Source organism: Mustela putorius, unplaced genomic scaffold, assembly GCF_011764305.1.
Source record: "Mustela putorius furo isolate JIRA1106 unplaced genomic scaffold, ASM1176430v1.1 tig00003869_pilon_pilon_pilon, whole genome shotgun sequence".
NCBI lineage: Eukaryota > Metazoa > Chordata > Mammalia > Carnivora > Mustelidae > Mustela > Mustela putorius.
This window is the reverse complement of record NW_025422021.1, coordinates 19,633,793-19,651,777: the sequence shown is the minus strand read 5'-3', so window position 1 is coordinate 19,651,777 and position 17,985 is coordinate 19,633,793. Positions and strand designations below refer to the sequence as shown.

The 17,985-nt window shown below is 35.0% G+C and overlaps 1 protein-coding gene across 7 annotated transcripts in view; it reads left to right on the top strand.

The window, feature by feature from the left end:
• TANK (TRAF family member associated NFKB activator) overlaps window positions 1-17,985 on the top strand; it is an 88,377-nt gene that overhangs the window by 61,463 nt on the left and 8,929 nt on the right. For all 7 annotated transcript variants that reach the window (XM_004743940.3, XM_004743939.3, XM_004743936.3 and 4 more), the window contains 2 exons: window positions 15,953-16,029; window positions 16,723-16,838. In XM_004743940.3, the coding sequence (XP_004743997.1) occupies window positions 15,953-16,029; window positions 16,723-16,838 (193 nt within the window). The remainder of the gene's footprint in view (window positions 1-15,952; window positions 16,030-16,722; window positions 16,839-17,985) is intronic.

The following is a 17,985-nucleotide window of genomic DNA, read 5'->3' as shown; positions in this document are numbered from 1 at the left end:
TAATTTAAAAATAAAAATTCCTGGTGAGCTGAAGATAGGCTTGCAGGGACTCAACATTTAGTTCAAGTAGAGAAAGGAAAACATATTCTTAAATGCGTATTTTTGGTAATCTATGGAGATATGTAGATTTTCTGCAAGATTTTAATGGAAAAAAAATTTCTAGGCAAGAATCAAAATTATTACAGGCCACTTTGAAGAACATTATGTAAACTGAAAGCTGGGGTGCCGGGCTGATTCAGTCAGTAGAGCATGTGATCCTTGATTTGGGGGTCATGAGTTCAAGCCCCATTTGGGTGCCAAATTACATACATAGATACATACGTATATACATATATACATAAATTAACTAAGTTAGCTAAAACTGGGATTTTGAAACAGCATTTCATTTACTATAACCTTTTTAAAATGACATAATCATGACTACAGAAGACAGAATGCTTCCCACCATTTTGTTACTTTATTCTATCGATGGTACTTCAGTGAGAGACATTTGCTGTATTACTCTAGTTGTGTGTATGACAGTTTCAGCAGACAGGTTATGAACTTTAACCCTGCTTTACTCTCTGGACTTCTGTAACTTATAAAATCCTAGCTTCACAAGTCTACATCTTGGATAGTATCCCCATCCTTGAACTGTTCATTTGTTATATATACCGGATTTCAGATGCAGTGCCCACTTAGGATCTCTCTGAGTTTAGGCCACCTATAGTTTCTCTTTTCTATTGCAAGTCACTTAAACTATATTTGTCAAGTGGCCATATATTGTCCAAGTACCTGGTTTTATATGCATTATAAAAGCTTTATAATAGACCATTGTGATTATGAATACCTTGATAGATATTAATGTCAGTACATACAGCAATTTTTGTGAAAATGCAGCTGATAAAGCCTCCCATCTATAATTTTTAAATACCGCTCTAACAACAAAACCATAACATGAAACCAGTTAGGTTTTGCAAGAAGAGCTCTTAAAATGGAACTCACAGCCTTTCCCCACTACCTTTAGCAGGTTAATATCTGCAGCCATTAATAATTTGGTTGGGTTGTTTGATTTCTTTTTTTTTTTTAGCTAAAAGGTATATAGAAACCTTTTCAGATTTTTCTTCTTCATATAGATACTGTTCTGTTGAAATACCTTATTTTGGGGCATAAGCATCTGACTGTTGATCTCAGCTCAGGTCTTGATCTCAGGGTCACCCTGAGTTCACCCACCATGTTGGGTCCCACCCTGCGTGTGGAGCCTACTTAAAAACAACAACACCTGCTTTGCCTTACATATATTTGTTGCTCAGGCAGACACTGCTGTATTTAGAAATTTCTATTTTAGTCCATTAAAAACTGCAAGACCAGTCTGTATCATGTACTGAACTGATTTAAAATAAATCTACATGTTTATTTAAAAAATAGATTGTCATATGTTTTTCATCATTTGACTAAAAGTTAGAAATCAGACCATTAGTCAAGATATGTAGTAACTATCAAATGATTTCTGTGGCGAAGTCAAATTTGGCTTACATCACCTGAACAGAGTACCTTTTCTAAGAGAGGAACTTGAAATAAATTCATTTATGTTATATTACTCACCTTGGTTAAAAAAGAGTTCCTGTATTCTTTTGATGATCAGTTCTCTCTTTTCATCATCTTTTATTAGATAGAAGTAGTGATTATACCATCTATACAATGGCACATGGCAGCTTAAGGTGGGGCTTATGTAGGATCAGAGAAAATGTGTGTGAGCACCCTACTCTGCCTTCTCGGTGAGAGCTAATGTCCTAGTCCCCCTAGTTTTGTTACTAGAGACTGGATTGAATGTACCTTCTTTTAATGTGTAATACTTCTGTATGACTTTTCTTTGGAGACTGGTCTTTGTTTGCAGACCCTCTGGTAGAATAATAATTGGAAGGAAGAAAAACTATCCTCAGCCAGTTCATTCATTAAAGTTCAGAGTTTTTTCTCAAGTATAATAAATATATCAGAGACTTAAGAAGCAAAAAAAAATATGTTGATATCCGAAGCATTTTAATATTTACTTTGAAATTTCTGTGGCAGAAATTTTTATTGTTTCCAAATCTGAATTTTTTTTTAAGATTTATTCATTTATTATTTTAGAGAGCGTGCATAGCAGGGAGGGGCAGAGGGAGAGGGCAAGAGAGAATCTCAAGCAGACTCCCCCTGAATGTGGAGCCTGATCCCATAACCCTGAAATCATGACCCAAGCCAAAATCAAGAGTTGGATGCTTAATTGAGTGGGCCACCCAGGTACCCCTCTAAATCTGAATTGTTAATCCAGCCTAGCCCTTTCCTGTTCTGGGCCTCTTTTTTAATTCAATATGTCATTTTAGGATTTTTGTTTTTATAATAATGGAAGTAATTTTTGAGGAAAGGAAAAAGATGAGAAATGGCTTATCACTTTTTAAATTTTCTTCCCGGGCTTTTCAGCAAATTTGATTATTTCTAGTGATGGCTTTTCTCTGCTTCCTTCCCCCTTCCCCCCTTTAAGCCCTTTCCTCACATTTCCCATTTTTCTTTTTTCTGCTCTTCTCTAGACACCACAAAACAGAGTTCATATACTCTGCTCAGCCATGATTTTTCTTGACCCAATCATGAAATTCTGTTCTGTCAGCCTTAGTAGGTTAGTACTAGCCTCCCCATACAATCTAGTTTTCTCTTACATTATAATGTGTCATCCTAAAAATCTCAAAATTTGTTTTGAAAACATTTGTTTTTCAGCATTATGAAATGCCTTTACATTTGATCTGTTATCTGTTGTTTTGTTTTTTGGTTGAATTATGTGGAATCTAGTTTCATACAGATACATAATTGGGAAAGGGAAGAATATTTTAATAACCTTTTTAGAAATTGCAGCTATTCTCTTTTGATACCATGCCAAAATTCAGTAAGTAGTAGTCTGTTAATTGTTAATTGCAATATAAAAGCTGAAACCAGTGAACTTTTCTACTGCTTTAAAAGCCAGTGGTCTGTTTGTACTTTAGATCTTTAACCTATGTGATTTTGTAGCATCATGAATTGGTTATTTGGAGAATATTGGAGCTATGCAGATCTTACAAATATTGACTATGATATAATGCTTAAAAATCATATTTAATATCATACTGATATCATCATAAAAGTATTTTAAGGATTGGGCCATTGTCAAGCTTACTGTAACAGGTATACATTCCCCAAGCTTTTAATTTTCACTTAGAAACTTAAATTTTTTTCATGGACAACAAATCTTGTCAGTTGTTATTTTGAAAGTGAGAAGCTAACTTCATTTGCTTTTGAGAATGTCTGAATAACCATAGCTTACATGTCAGTCATTTTTTTCAAGTGAAAATGGCATTCCATTAAAAAAGTGACTAGTTCAGCTTGCAACTCAAACAGTTGAACCAGTGCTAGTCCCCAAGACAACCTTTGTACTTTGGTATGAACAGAATTTGTCTGTATTTCCTGTTTTATCTCACACAGTATTTAAAAGCTAATAACTTGGGATCAAAATTTAGTAAAATTAATAATTTTTACTGTCGAATCAAGAAGAAAGCTTAGGACCCCCCCCCAGGGATCCTTTTTTTACTGAATGTGTGGCATTGAAGAGTACAGTGACTCCAGTTTAGTTCCATGGCCTCAATCATACTCAGGTGCCTGCAGTTTCACTCACTGGCACTTTCACTCACTGTTGTTTGTGCGTCATTAGTATAAAGGCCAACAAAGTAAAAAAGGCAAATAACATCTAATAGTGTTGTAATAAGAGTTGACTCCATGGATTTCAGGGTCAGGGATTTGATCTTCCCCTACTTACTAGCTAATAAGTTAGCCGGTTACTGCTTCAGGGATGCTCTAAGAAACGAGACTCCTGAATCAGAGAAAAAGATCTTTATTATACACAGCACAGCAAGCAAGAGCTTTATTATTTGCTTTGGTCCCTCCTGGGGATGGGGAAGGGTAATGCAGTGAGACCAAGATGGATGCCTGCATACGCATGAGTTGCATCAAAGGTGAGAAACCCTAAGCTTGGGAGATTTATCATTTTATAGCAAACAGTCAGCAGCCTGTTCCTTGTCCAAGGAAACATTATCTTTCAGGTTTACCCCCTACAAACACAATCCCGAGAACTATCCCATGTAAATAACAGTCAGAGCCTTGTATTCCTGGCATATGCAGCAAAAATGTGCAGGGACACTCAGGTTCTATGTAGATTTCTCTCCCAAAAGTAGATCCCCTGAAAAGATCTCAGGACCCTGAAAAGATCTCTGGGATACTAAGCCATATTTTGGGAACCAGCTTTTACGAGATTACGATTTTCTGTTAGAAAAATACAGCTTTTTCTCAGTAAGTTACTTCTCCTTTTTTTTTTTTTAAGAAGATTTTATTTATTCATTTGACAGACAGAGATCACAAGTAGGCAGAGAAGCCGGCAGAGAGAGAGGAGGAAGCAGGCTCCCTGCTGAGCAGAGAGCCTGATCCAGGACCCTGGGATCATGACCTGAGCCCAAGGCAGAGGCTTTAACCCACTGAGCCACCCAGGCACCCCAGTTACTTTTCCTTCTATTGAAATAATGTCATGCTGTAAGAATACATCTCCTGAGGAATCCTTATTTATGCAAAGAAGTTGTATTGCTTGTTCCTCAGTCCTTTTCACATTTATTAAATAATTGTTCTACATCTTTATCCTTTATGTTGTTGTTACATAAATTAACCCATTTATTATGGGCTAGCACTGTTTCAAATGGTGGAGCTCCTACTGGTCTTTCAACTATTTCAGTCTGCAGACTTTACGGTGTTAGCAGAAGTGGTGCTGTAGGTCCAGGCACCACCGTTTTCCCACAGGAACCACAAGGCCAGATCCCCAAAGCTCATCTTTTCACATTGGTTTTGCTGTAGAAGGAGCTAGTATACTTGGCATGCTTGTTTTTTTCAATCTTCACCATTTTCCCAAGGTGGGGCACCAGAACAGGTCCTGTATTTACCAGTGATTCCAACCCTCTTGGTGTGTTCAGCCATGTCGCCACAAACTAGATCTGAGCCTAGAGAGCTATATCCTTAGACTTGAAATCATAGTACTTATATATTGCTCCTGGTTATTTCTCTATACCTATTGTATTAAGTCTAGAACAAACTGAATTCCTATTCTAATCTGTTAAAGATAGTGTGGTGCCTGATACATTTCCTGGGGTATCCACAGAGCTCCAGACCTATAAAATGCTACATACTGTGTATTCTTTCTGACAGTTTTTAAAGGCATAAGAATATTATGGGATCTGAAATCAACAGTAAAACAACCATTTAGCTTCATTTAACCACAGAATTTCCAGCTAGCATTTTTCTCAATATTGTATTTCAACAAGCTCTTAATGGGCTTGTAGTCTCCTTAAAGATATTTTACAGAATTTGGTCGGGGAGAGGCATGGAATGCTCACCTAATTTTTCATTTTGTACCTAATATGTTATACTTAGGCAGTCCTGCCGTGTTATAAACCTAAGTTTTTTTACTGAAAGATTTTTTTCTATCCAAGATGGATATCTTTTGTTTTCTCTCTCCCATTTTGTTTACCTGTAGTGGTGTTGTGATTTTTGTATTGCAACTTAATTTTCATCTTAGTAATTCCCTATCAGATGGGTTTATGCACATTATTTCTACCCCTAATTGTCTGTACTATTTAACATTAGGAACAGTATGCCTCCCTCTACATTGCATCCACATAATGTTGCAGGGGCTCACTCACTTGTCCTTACTCCTATAGTGTGTCATCTGGAATTTACTTCTGCAGGATGGCCAGACAGCTGCAGTAACTCTTGCTTTCCTTCTTGCTACAGCTGATGAAACATTCTCTTCTCCTCTTGTCTTGAGGACAAAGTGGTAACTTTTTTCCTAAAGCTGAATCTAAAACTCTCTCCTTCCTACTTTTTTTCTATTTCTTTTTGACATGAAGAAGATAATACATCTTGGCATTTTATTGCCCTTTGTCAGACCTACAGTTTTGTTTTGAATTTTACTATTCCAAGAAAGTGTAATCTCACTTTCTTTAAGGTTTTATCTTACCGTAAGATCTTCTGATGCTAAGAACATCCTTGTATTTAAAAAGGAAAATGAAGGTTAGAAGTATGAACCATATTTGAGGAAAAGTAATTAGGTTATGTTTTAAAATTTGGTCTACAGTAGACAACACAAGTGAAAAGGTATTGATCAAAAGAGAGGAGGGATTATAAAGAGAGAAGGAAGGGGTGCCTGGGTGGCTCAGTGGGTTAAAGCCTCTGCCTTCAGTTCAGGTCATGATCCCAGGGTCCTGGGATCTCTGCATTGGGCAGAGATCACATTGGGCTCTCTGCTCAGCAGGGAGCCTGCTTCCTCCCCTTTCTCTCTGCCTGCCTCTCTGCCTACTTGTGATCTCTGTCTTCAAATAAATAAATAAAATCTTTAAAATTTTTTTTAATTTAAAAAAATAAATAGGGAAGGGAGGCCTGCAAATATAGACTGTAGAAAATGAAAACTCAGTAAATTTGATGTGACAATGAATGGTAAGAAAAGTATATAATGAGAGAAGAACAGTGTACCCATGTCTGAACCCTAGAGAATGCCCACTTTTCTGTATGGCCTTGGTCAGGGGGCAATGCAAATATCAAAGCTTAAGAAGAAACCTAAATAGTTATACTGGTAGCCCCAAAAAAAATGTTTCAAGGAGGAGGGTATGGTCAGTAGTGTGAATACTGTCAAATCAGCAGTGAACAGAATGACAGCTTTAGGAAAAGCCAATGGATTGGTGATTAAGACTGGAAAATTATGGTGAAAGCTCAGAAAAATGAAGGAATTTTTTAAAAAAGCAAAAAATACCCTTGAGTTTGGGAGTCGGAGCTTCTGTATGAAGAATGAGTACCTAACCAGCTCTCTACAAATAGTATTAACTGTGGCAACATACACAGGAATAACTCCCCAAGGAACTGGACACTGAACTTTGCATATTTTAGAAAGGAGTCAAATGTGGAGCAAGTAGTCACCTCAGAGTAAATTACTGATTTTCTGTAGTTTTGTCCTGAGAGTGGTCATAGTTGCAGTGGCTGAAATTGCAATAGAAAGCCCCACCATCATTCTGCCTGGAAGAAACAGGAAGGAGAATGAGCTCAGAATAAGCATGGTCACCAGAGAGAGTGAAGGAGCCCCAGAGAGGAGAGAGCCAGAGAAGAAAGGACTCAGGCCAAGTCTCTGGATGTACCCTGAGGTCATGGATGTGCAGGGGCAAATAGGAAGCAGTTTGCAGCTAAGGCTTCTAAGACAGAAGTGGTATCTGAATTGTCCTTCATCAGGTTAATTGCCTGCAAAAACATTACCACTCTTGGCACCATGTAGCATAATCTTGCCACAACATATTCACAATGTTCAGAGTACAGCCCAAAGTTATTCAATACATAGAGAGTCCGTTCTGCCCAATTTCAACAGAACACACCAACCCTAAGTGGATCTATATTGTGAAATTTGTTAGACAAGGGGTTTGAATCAGCTATGATTTAAAACCGTTACTATGCCCAGTCCTCTATTAGGATATTGTTCGGGGAGGGGAGTAGGAAGATAATTGAGGTTTTGAGAAGATGGAATTAATGATAAGATACTCTACATTGTCATGGTTAACTTCTAATAGTAAGTTTGAGAAATAAACAATGAAATTTCAGTTAAGAAACTACTACCAGATTATTTCTAACAACAAGTGAACTGGTTTGGCAGAAATCCAGTAAATCTATCTAGGTTATTTTCAAATGTAAATTTCTACTTGGACATTATTGAGCACAAAAAAAAAAAAAGGACATACCAAAGGTTTTTTCCCAGGCAAAATTTAAACATCAAAACTTGGCTTATCACTGCTTCTCAGTGAGAAATGTATTTGTTGTATGACAGGTTTTAGAATCTTAAAATTAGTTTGTACTGGTGCGATGTGTAAATGTTACCATTCTGTATCCACCTCACCGTGCTAACTACTACTGAGCTGCCTTGGCAGCCAAGTCCTATACTTGAGAAGTTAAGAGCCTAGACTGATGATGTATCTGGGGTTCCACTTGCAGCTACTCCATCTACTGGACTGTAGGCAAATTATTGGACCTCTTCAGAGCCTTATTTTCTATGGCAAACTTTAAAATCAAAGTATCTAATTTACAAGATTATGTGAGTTAAGTTAAATAATAAATGCAAATTGCTTAAATAACAGCTATTTTCATAAAGATATTTTCAGTTCAACCTGGTAATGATATAACATAAAATTTGTAGTTAATATTTGAAGATGATTTTTCCAAGTCAGTTCATTTTAAATCTAGTGTTTGGAGAAGGGGTGGGACCAACTTTTATAAATTGGTCATTTAAGGTATTCATTTTTCTATTTTGCATAAAGAGCCATTCTCACAATTTGATATTTCTTCTTAAGAAAATAAATTCAGAAAGATGTGCAAAAGGAACCTAATGCACAGTTAAGTTTCAAAAGACAGACTGTAGAAAAGTATTAATCTCTCTTAGCTTCAAATTAACTTAATAGAATTGAAATTATAGTCATTGTGACAGTACTGGTAAGGGATTTTAACTTTTTTTTTTTAAAGAATGTCTTATTGTAGCATTGATAAACCAGAATCCTGTGAAGAACTTGGAAGTAATTGGGGTATTTAATTTTATCCTTATATTGTTTATTTTCTTGCTGCTTCCTTCAGAACCCTGGAATGGGTCCCATTTTGCCTTGAAATTGTTCCTGCACTGGCAGTAAGTTTGCCTGGCACACTGTGTCATGCCAAACAGACAAGACTTGTAGGATTTGTGTTCCTCTTGCTTTGCTAGATTTTCAGTAATATTAATGAGGGTGAGAGAACCATGGATTTCACACATCCACGAATTCTTATAAATATAATTTTCTTATATTTTTTTATTTGCCTTTTGTCCTCAAACGTTTTTTTACTATGCCTTTATATTCCCATCAAGTCTCTTTTTTGTAATTTTTTGGTCATTCTTTCCACCTTAATCTCTTCCTTGTCTCAGCCCTTTTCTCACTTTCTCCCTGTTTTAGCCATATTCAGTGCTTGACTTTATGCTAACATCTTTGTCTCAGTATATCTAAAACTGTTAAAAAATACTCGACCTCAGTTTCTCCTTTAACATTTCATTCTTCGTTTCAGTAATCTAAGTGATAAGTGAATTCTTGTTTTCAGATTGTTTTTCTACTGCTCATTTATTTCTCCTTTTTTTTTTTTTAAGATTTTATTTATTTATTTGACAGAGAGATCACAAGTAGGCAGAGAGGCAGGCAGAGAGAAAGGAGGAAGCAAGCTCCCTGCTGAGCAGAGAGCCTGATGCAGGGCTCAATCCCAGGACCCTGGGATCATGACCTGAGCTGAAGGCAGAGACTTAACCCAGAGCAACCCAGGCGCCCCTCTCCTTTTTCTTTTTTCTTTCTTTCTTTTTATTTTATTTCTGGAAAGAAGAGGGTGGAGGACATGCAGGAGCAGAAGGGAGGGGCAGAGAAAGAGGGAAAGGCAGACACCCTGCTGAGTAGGGAGGCTGAATGCAAGGATTGATGCCAGACCCTGGGATCATGACTTGAGCGGAAGGCAGAGCTCTCTCCCTGGCTGAGCCAGCCAGGCTTCCATTTCTCATTTTTCTGTAGAAGACTTATCAAGCACAGTTTATATTTTCTTTACTAATCCATCCTATCTTATCCTGGTTTATTTCTTGAATTACATTGTTCGAAGTAAGAGCATAGCTTTCTTTTCTATCTTAAAAGTATACTTTTAGGGGTGCCTGAGTGGCTTAATCGGTTAAGCGTCTGCCTTGGGCTGGAGTCATAATCTCGGGGTCCTGGGATGGAGTCCTGAATGGGACTCCCTGCTGCGTGGCAAGTTGGCTTCTCCTCTCGTTGCCCCTCCCCCACACTCTTGCTCTCTCTTGCCCTCTCAAATAAAATCTTTAAAAGTAAGTAAATAAAGGGCGCCTGGGTGGCTCAGTGGGTTAAGCCTCTGCCTTCGGCTCAGGTCATGATCTCAGGGTCCTGGGATCGAGTCCCACATCGGGCTCTCTGCTCGGCAGGGAGCCTGCTTCCCTCTCTCTCTCTCTCTGCCTGCCTCTCCATCTCCTTGTGATTTCTCTCTGTCAAATAAATAAATAAAAATCTTAAAAAAAAAAAAAAAAGTAAGTAAATAAAATCATAATTTTACCAAGCCTCATTCAGAAACAAAATCAAGTATTGGCTACACTCAGTTTCCTCAGCCATCTAAAAATAAATATTCCTTTTGCATCAACTAAATTTTAGAGGGAATCTTTGGTATGAACACTGAAATAGAATGATAGTCATTGTTGTAGTTCAAAATGTGTCATTGCAGACTTACCGCTTTATTTAGTGTTAGCCTTTTAAAGTTTAAATTCCATATAGGAGTGATACATTGTATTAATGAATATAGTATTATCTTTAAAAGTTTCATAACAAAATTTAATTTCCTAACCTCAGTTGCTTAAAATTTTTAAGAAAAAACATAATTTTGAACTTAAATTTTATTGCATTTCCCCCTGCTTTATGGAGGTATAATTATCAAATAGAAAATGTATATATTTTCAGTTTACAATATGATATACTTTTTAAAAATTATTTATTTGAGAGAGAGAGAGAAGGGCTGGGAGAGGCAGAGAGAAAGAATTTCAAGCACACTTCCTGGTGATTCTCAATCTCATGACCCTGAGATCATGACCTCAGCCAAAATCAAGAGTCATACAATGATATATACAGTGGGGTAGTATTAACTACAATCACTGTGCTATACATGACTTCATACATCTTCAGAACTTACTCATCCTGCATGACTGAAACTTTGTACTCTTTGACCGACATCCCTCCACCATTTCCCCCACCACCACTATCACCCCGAACCCTGGCAACTGCCATTCTACTCTTCTACTCTGTAATTCTATGATTTTGGCTTCTTTACAGTCCACATATAAGTGAGATCATTCAATATTTGTCTTTCTGTGCCTGCTTCATTAGGATGATGTCCTCCACATCCATGTTGTCTTAAATGACATGATTTCCTTTTTTTTTTTTTAAGGTTGATATATTCATTGTGTGTGTGTGTGTAATTTAGGGATACTGACCCTTCGCATAGTTGAAAATCTACATATAATTTTTGACTTCCCAAAAACACAACTACTAGTAGCCTACTGTTGACCAGAAGCCTTACTGACAACATAGTCGACTAACATATTTTATATATGTATTATATACTGTATTCTTTGAGTAAAATAAGCTATAGAAAATAAAATATTAAGAAAATCATAAGGAAAATACATTTACAGAAGTATACTGGATATACTGAAAGAAATCTGCGTAGAAGTGGACCTGCACAGTTCAAACCAATGTTGTTCAAGGATCAACTGTATAATATTCCATTGTGTATGTGTGTGTGTAATATATATATATATATATATATACACATAGTACATTTTCTATATGTATTCATCTGATTGTGGACACAGGTTGAATCCATATTTTGATAATTGTAAGTTTTCTTTATTTTTCAAATTGGTTTATAAAAGGCTTTCACTTTTAGTGCTAAATATTAAAAAAAGGCAAGCATTGGTGGAAGCCTACATTTCTTTCTTTTAAGATATTGATATCTAACAGATCCTGGACTCCCAACATACACACACACACACACAAAGTTTTCTATTATCTTTGCATGAAGAATAAATCTGGTTTGGGACTAACAAAAATATTAGCCACTTTTTCTTTTCCCTCCTTAAATATCATTGCATATTCAACTGGCCCTGGAACATATATTTTTTTATATGATACCCATCTATGAGAAACTTAAATTGATTTACACTAAAACAAAATTCTCCCAATTCACATAAGAGGCAATTTAAGGAATCATTTCACAACATCTTTCAACTGTTTTAAATGGGTTTATCTTAATGATTTAGTTGAATGACTTATCCAGTGCCATAGTGGAAGTGTAAATGAAAAGTACGACGTGTAAAGCTCTTATTTCAGTATTCATTCCACAAGTTCGGCATTTCCAAACTAGTACTTGGAACATTTCATAATGTTAAGTATTTTAAGTTTTAGTACCTCAAAATAAACTCATTTGTTGAATGATTTAACGTTTAAAGTCTCCTAAAATATAATGTTCAAAGTTCCCTTGCTTTCTTATTTGAAGTTGCAGTAGCTTCAGCTTCCTGCAGTGCAGGGTCCGCTTGGATAATAGTTGAGAATAGAAAGAAAAGTACAAGTTACCTCTTTTAATGTTTACTTACTCTCTGGGATGCTCCACGAACTTCATGGTCTTTATTAAGTAATTTAGCATTGAAAAGCAAGTCTTGAGTTTCTGGGGATAATGTTGGAGTTGCCATTGACAACACTAATTCTACATCTTTTGAAAAATAAATGACTGTTTACAGAAAGTTGTGTCAAATAGCTACAGTAGAAAATAGCACTGATGCATTATACCCATTCTAGATAAACCCTGCTTCCCAATGTCAGAACTGCTCACCATTTTTGTCATTTGTTGAACTAACATATTAAAATATCCCTTTTGAAATTTTTTGGGGGGATGCTGGAGACCAGAAATTTTCATTCAGACTATATCAAAAGATTTATTTGCTATAAATGACAGAAGATGCACTGTATTGCCTAGTACAATTGTAATGTTTTTCTTCAACAACAACAATAATAATAATATGCAGGGGCCTTGTTCCTAATCCCAAAAAAGTTGAAGACCTTAAATTTACGTACTTCATGGAAATTTCTCAGTAAGAGATTTTACCCCCTACCATTAAATCTTTTCCAAATAAATTCACCCACACCAGTTATTAAATTTAAATGTCAGAGGGCCACCTGGGTGGCTCAGCCTGTTAAGCGGCTGCCTTCAGCTCAAGTCATGACCCAGGGTCCTGGGATTGAGCCCTGTAAAGGGCTCCCTGCTCAGTGGGGAGTCTGCTTCTCCCTCTCCCTGCTGCTCCCCTCCAGCTCCTACCCCTACTCGTGCATGTACTTGCACTTTCTCTCAAATAAATACATAAATAAAATCTTTTTTAAAAAATCTAAATCTCAGAGTAGTAGGTTGACACAGGTTATTTGCCAAACCATAAAAAGTCTATCATTCTTTTCCTTCGTCTTCCTTCACCTTCATCTCATCTCCACTCCCACCCCCTTTGTTTTTAAGATTCCTTTAACATCAGAAGCAATCATTCCAGGTACTGATCCCCAAATGAGTCCTTTGGAAAACGAAATAGTCTTTATGACTTTCTGTAAATATCTTAATTTAAAGGTTAAAATTATAGAGCACAGCTTGAACACCACAGGTTTGAGCTGAGTGGGTCTGCTTCTATGTGGATTCTTTTTTAACAAATACAATACTGTAAATGTATTTTCTCTTCCTCCTGATTTTTGTAATAACATTTTCTCTAGCTTTGTTACAAGAATACAGTGTATAACATACAAAATATCTGTTTCTGTTATGTGTAAGGCTTGTAGTCAATAGTAGGCTCTTGGTAATTAAGTTTTGGGGGAGTCAAAAATTACACATGGACAGACGACTGGGTGGCTCAGAGGGTTAAGCCTCTGCCTTTGGCTCAAGTCAAGCTCAGGACCTGGGATCAGCCTCGCATTGGACTCTCTGCTTTGCAGGGAGCCTCCTTCCCCCTCTCTCTCTGCCTACTGCTCTGCCTACTTGTGAGACATCTCCCTCTCTCTCTCTCTCTGTCAAATAAATAAATAAAATCTTTTTTAAAATTACACATTGATTTTATATATGGGGGTTGACACTTCTAACTCCACATAGTTCAAAGGTCAACTGTACTTCTTTTTGGTCCTTTCTGGCTCCTAATAAAATAATTTTGTTTTATATTAGAATTTCTAATAGTAAATTTTTAAAGGAGACTAGTCATTTCATTTAATCATATTTTATTTTGATTTAACATAAAGTTGTCAAGTGTTTCTGTCCTCTTAATATTATTACCTTTTCTCTAATTTTGCTGATACAAATTTAATATAATTAAATATAATTTAATATATTTATAATATGATTTACTATATAGTATAATACAGATAATTTAATATGATATAATTTATTTAATATATAATTTATTATATAATTATATACAAATAATGTTTACATATCTTTTAATATATTTAATATATTTATATTAAATATAATTTATATATCTTATATATTTATATAATATAATTTAATATAATATCTTTTATTTTTTTAAGTATGCTCTATACCCAATATGGAGCTTGAACTCATGACCCTCAAGATCAAGAGTCACATGCTCTGCTGTGTGAGTCAGCCAGGCACCCCTTAATAAAGTATATATATAACATATATAATATAGTTTGCTTTCATACTTGTGTCGTCCTGAATGGTTGGCTGTCTTAAAATGTTGCCTTTTTTCCTAGTCCACACTAAAATCCGTTGAGTGTTTAACTGTACATAACAGTAATGAAAAACCTTGTATACTGCTTTTAAAAACAAACTAAAAATGTCTTCTACTGTGACTGCTTTGCAAGCTCAGTAAAGTGCTTTTAATCCAGAAGAAGATATGGCCTAAATGTTTTCCAGACAGAAAGTGTGCAGCAGCAAATGGTATTTATTTTACCTTAGTGTGACAACATGAAGTATATAAAATCACAAATTTTGGGGGTTGCCGAGATTTTATTTTATTAATTAAAGGAATACTGTATTTTAGAAATGTTAAGCAAACACTCTTAAGAAAAACTAGAATAGTAAAGCAGTAAACTAAAGTAAATTGGGTACGCCTGGGTGGCTGAGTGGGTTAAAGCCTCTGCCTTCAACTCAGGTCATGGTCTCAGGGTCCTGGGATCGAGCCCCGCATTGGCCTGCTCAGCAGGGAGCCTGCTTCCGCCTCTCTCTCTGCCTACTTGTGATCTCTGTCTGTCAAAAAAATAAATAAATCATTTTAAAAATAAAAAATTTTAAAAAACTGAAATAAATTGGAGAAGATAATAATTTTTTTTAAAAAATCGGAATCAAGGCTTTTTCTTAACAAATGAAACTCCTAAGAAACTGAAAGACTTTAAAGCAAAATTAAAAGGATTTGTACTCAGATGATAAGAAACAGTGAGATAAAATCATCAATTTTAATAATGGCTACAGTGACCAAATACAAATGTCACTAAATACAAATGTCCATGGTTTTAGTTTGAACTTAAATAAGACCTATAAAGTTTTAGTAGACTTATAATTTATAAAGATATCTTCAAATCTTTGAATTTGTCAGTTTGTGTCTTTAGAAGATACACAGTTTTCTAGGTATGATTAACAATTTTTTTTAAAAATCCAAACCATGCAATGGATTTATTACATGTTCTTTAATGTTGACTTTTAAGTGTCAGAATAAATGTAATACCAGAATAAGCCACAGGGTGGGAGTGAAAGGCAAGAACTTAGCTTCAGAAAGTAGCTTAAATACTTCGTTGTGCTAGCTTTAATATGCTTGTTAAATACTAAGGTGCTGTAGCTTGGTTTTCTTTCTTCCTCTATATATAGCTGCATTCCTCAGCAAAGAATATATAACAAAATACAAAAACATTGATTTAAACATCTAGGCCAATAATGGGAAAGAAGTAATTGCACATACTACAGTTTTTTTCCCTAGTTGCTGGTCATGCCAGGTGCTTGATAATCAAAGTAACAATTTTAATCAGTACTTGAATTTGAAAGTTCTTGAATTGTCAGTACTGGAAATAGTAATTACAGAAGTTACCAGAAATACTTCTTGTCTCCATCCTATTTTTCTACCTTAATTTTCCTTTTTCCTGATTGTTCTCATTTAAAGAAAAAAAAATTATATATATCTATAAGCTACCTAAATATACTTTTCCATGAGGAAGGTGAATTTTCCATTGTATTTTCTGTTAACCCATTCTCATTTGAGTTTAGAAGCAATTTAAAGTGGTGATTATTTTGTATCTTTAAGGTAAGAAGACAAGAGGTTTCTTCTCCTAGAAAAGAAACTTCACCAAGGAGTCTTGGCATTCCTTTATTCCATGAAAGGTAGTTCTATATCTTTTTTTTTTGCCAACTCTAAATATCATGAATTTTGAAATATATTTTTATTTACCTATTTTTAAACTTTGAAATTGTAACAAAATAACAGCCCTTTAGAACTAGAAGAGACCAACCCAAGGCTCCTCCAGGTTAAAATGACATATATAAGTCATACAGTGAATAGCAGAGATGGATTTAAAAACTAAATTAAAGCTCTAATATTTAATAAAGTATTATGTCACATTATTTTATATGGACAGATTTTAATGTAAAATGAGGAACATTTAATTTTCTTCTATTTAAAATGCTTACTGAGAACAAAAATCAATACATTGAAATTTCTAATGTGAGAATGAGATAACCAGCAAAAGTGTGATTTATGAACAAGTAGATATGCTAGTCTGTGCTACATGTATGTATCAGAACTGGTTTTTTTTTTTTTTTTTTTTTTTTTTTTTTTGGTATTAGAACTTTTAATTTGTTGCTTACTTTGTGCCTTTGTTCCTAGTTCTCCAAACATTAAAGTAATTCTTTAGGACATTTTCTAGGATTTTAAAATAATTTTTTTTAACTTTAACCTTTCAGTAATTATTTTGTGGTATATAAAATGGTGCTAATAATGATTAAATAAATATCATTTAATAATGATTAAAAAATATTTGAAGATAAAGCTTTATATTTTAAAATATTTATTTTTAGGGCTAATATAGAGAAGACTTTCCAGGATCTAAAAGAAGAATTTCATAGATTATGCATGCTAGCAAAAGCACAAAAAGACCACTTAAGCAAACTTAATGTACCAGCAACTGCAACTGGTAAGGTTTGATTTAACACACAGTAATATTAATTTGATTGATTTAAATTTATTTCTTTTTGATTATGAAAATATTTCTAAATGCTTATTAAGTGCTAAGGATCTGCAATTTGCACCTCCCACCACTTATAATGGGAAAGTGCTGTCTAAGTTCTGTACTGTATTACATTATCTAAAAATTGGCTTTTTTTCTTTATTGTGTGTGGGACTTTATAGAATGAATTGAGTGATGTAATAACTAATCATCTGAATGAGAAGTCCCACCTTGGAAGAAGTACAAAACAAATATAGAAAGTCTTTCTCAAGGTTTTCAGTTGCTATTTGGGGGTTTAATTAAACATTAATTTATAGGTTAGTAAGCAACCGTGAACTACCATATATAAGCTAAGTAAAATTATAACATCAGGTTTGTTTTTAACTTCTGCTTGAAAGTTGATTGAACACTGGATTTTTTTAATTCGGTTTCAGAAATAAACATTTCACATTTCGTGAGGCCAGTTCTGTTGGAGATATGAAGTACAAATTTAGTATAAAATATAACTTAAAAGGAACATCTGTCTTACACATGTGTTACAGTGTGTGTTTTAAAACCTTTACCCTTTCCTAAAACCCCAGCCTGGTGTTTTCTTCAGTCGTTCATATGAATAGCAAAATGTCAGGGATTGAATCTGGCTACCAAGCACTTCTGTAAACAAAAGGAAGGTAAACTGATCATTTAAAATGATAAATTCTCCTTTACCTTTGTGATTTGAGATATTCTGCGTACCATTCCCAGGAGATGTGATTTACAGTTTTCACTCTGAAAGATGTTGCAGCAGTGCTGTTACCCCTTTAATTAAAGATCACTTTCCATTTCTAACAGCTCTTATATCTGGTCTATTTAAAAATCATTTTATAGTGTAAATTTACTTTTTGCATACTACTACCACTTTATTTTCAGAAAAGGTACACAGTGTGGTAGAGAAGCAAAACAGTCTGTGTAGACTGACATCATTTATTTCTTCCCCTTTCCCTTCTACCTCCCCTAAAAGAACTCTAATTCTTTCACCTGAATCTTTGTCGTTTTCATGAAAAATTGATCTTTTGTGTAGACTCAAGGTAAGAAGAATTATTTTTATTTAAAATGTACTAGCTATAGAGATGCATTA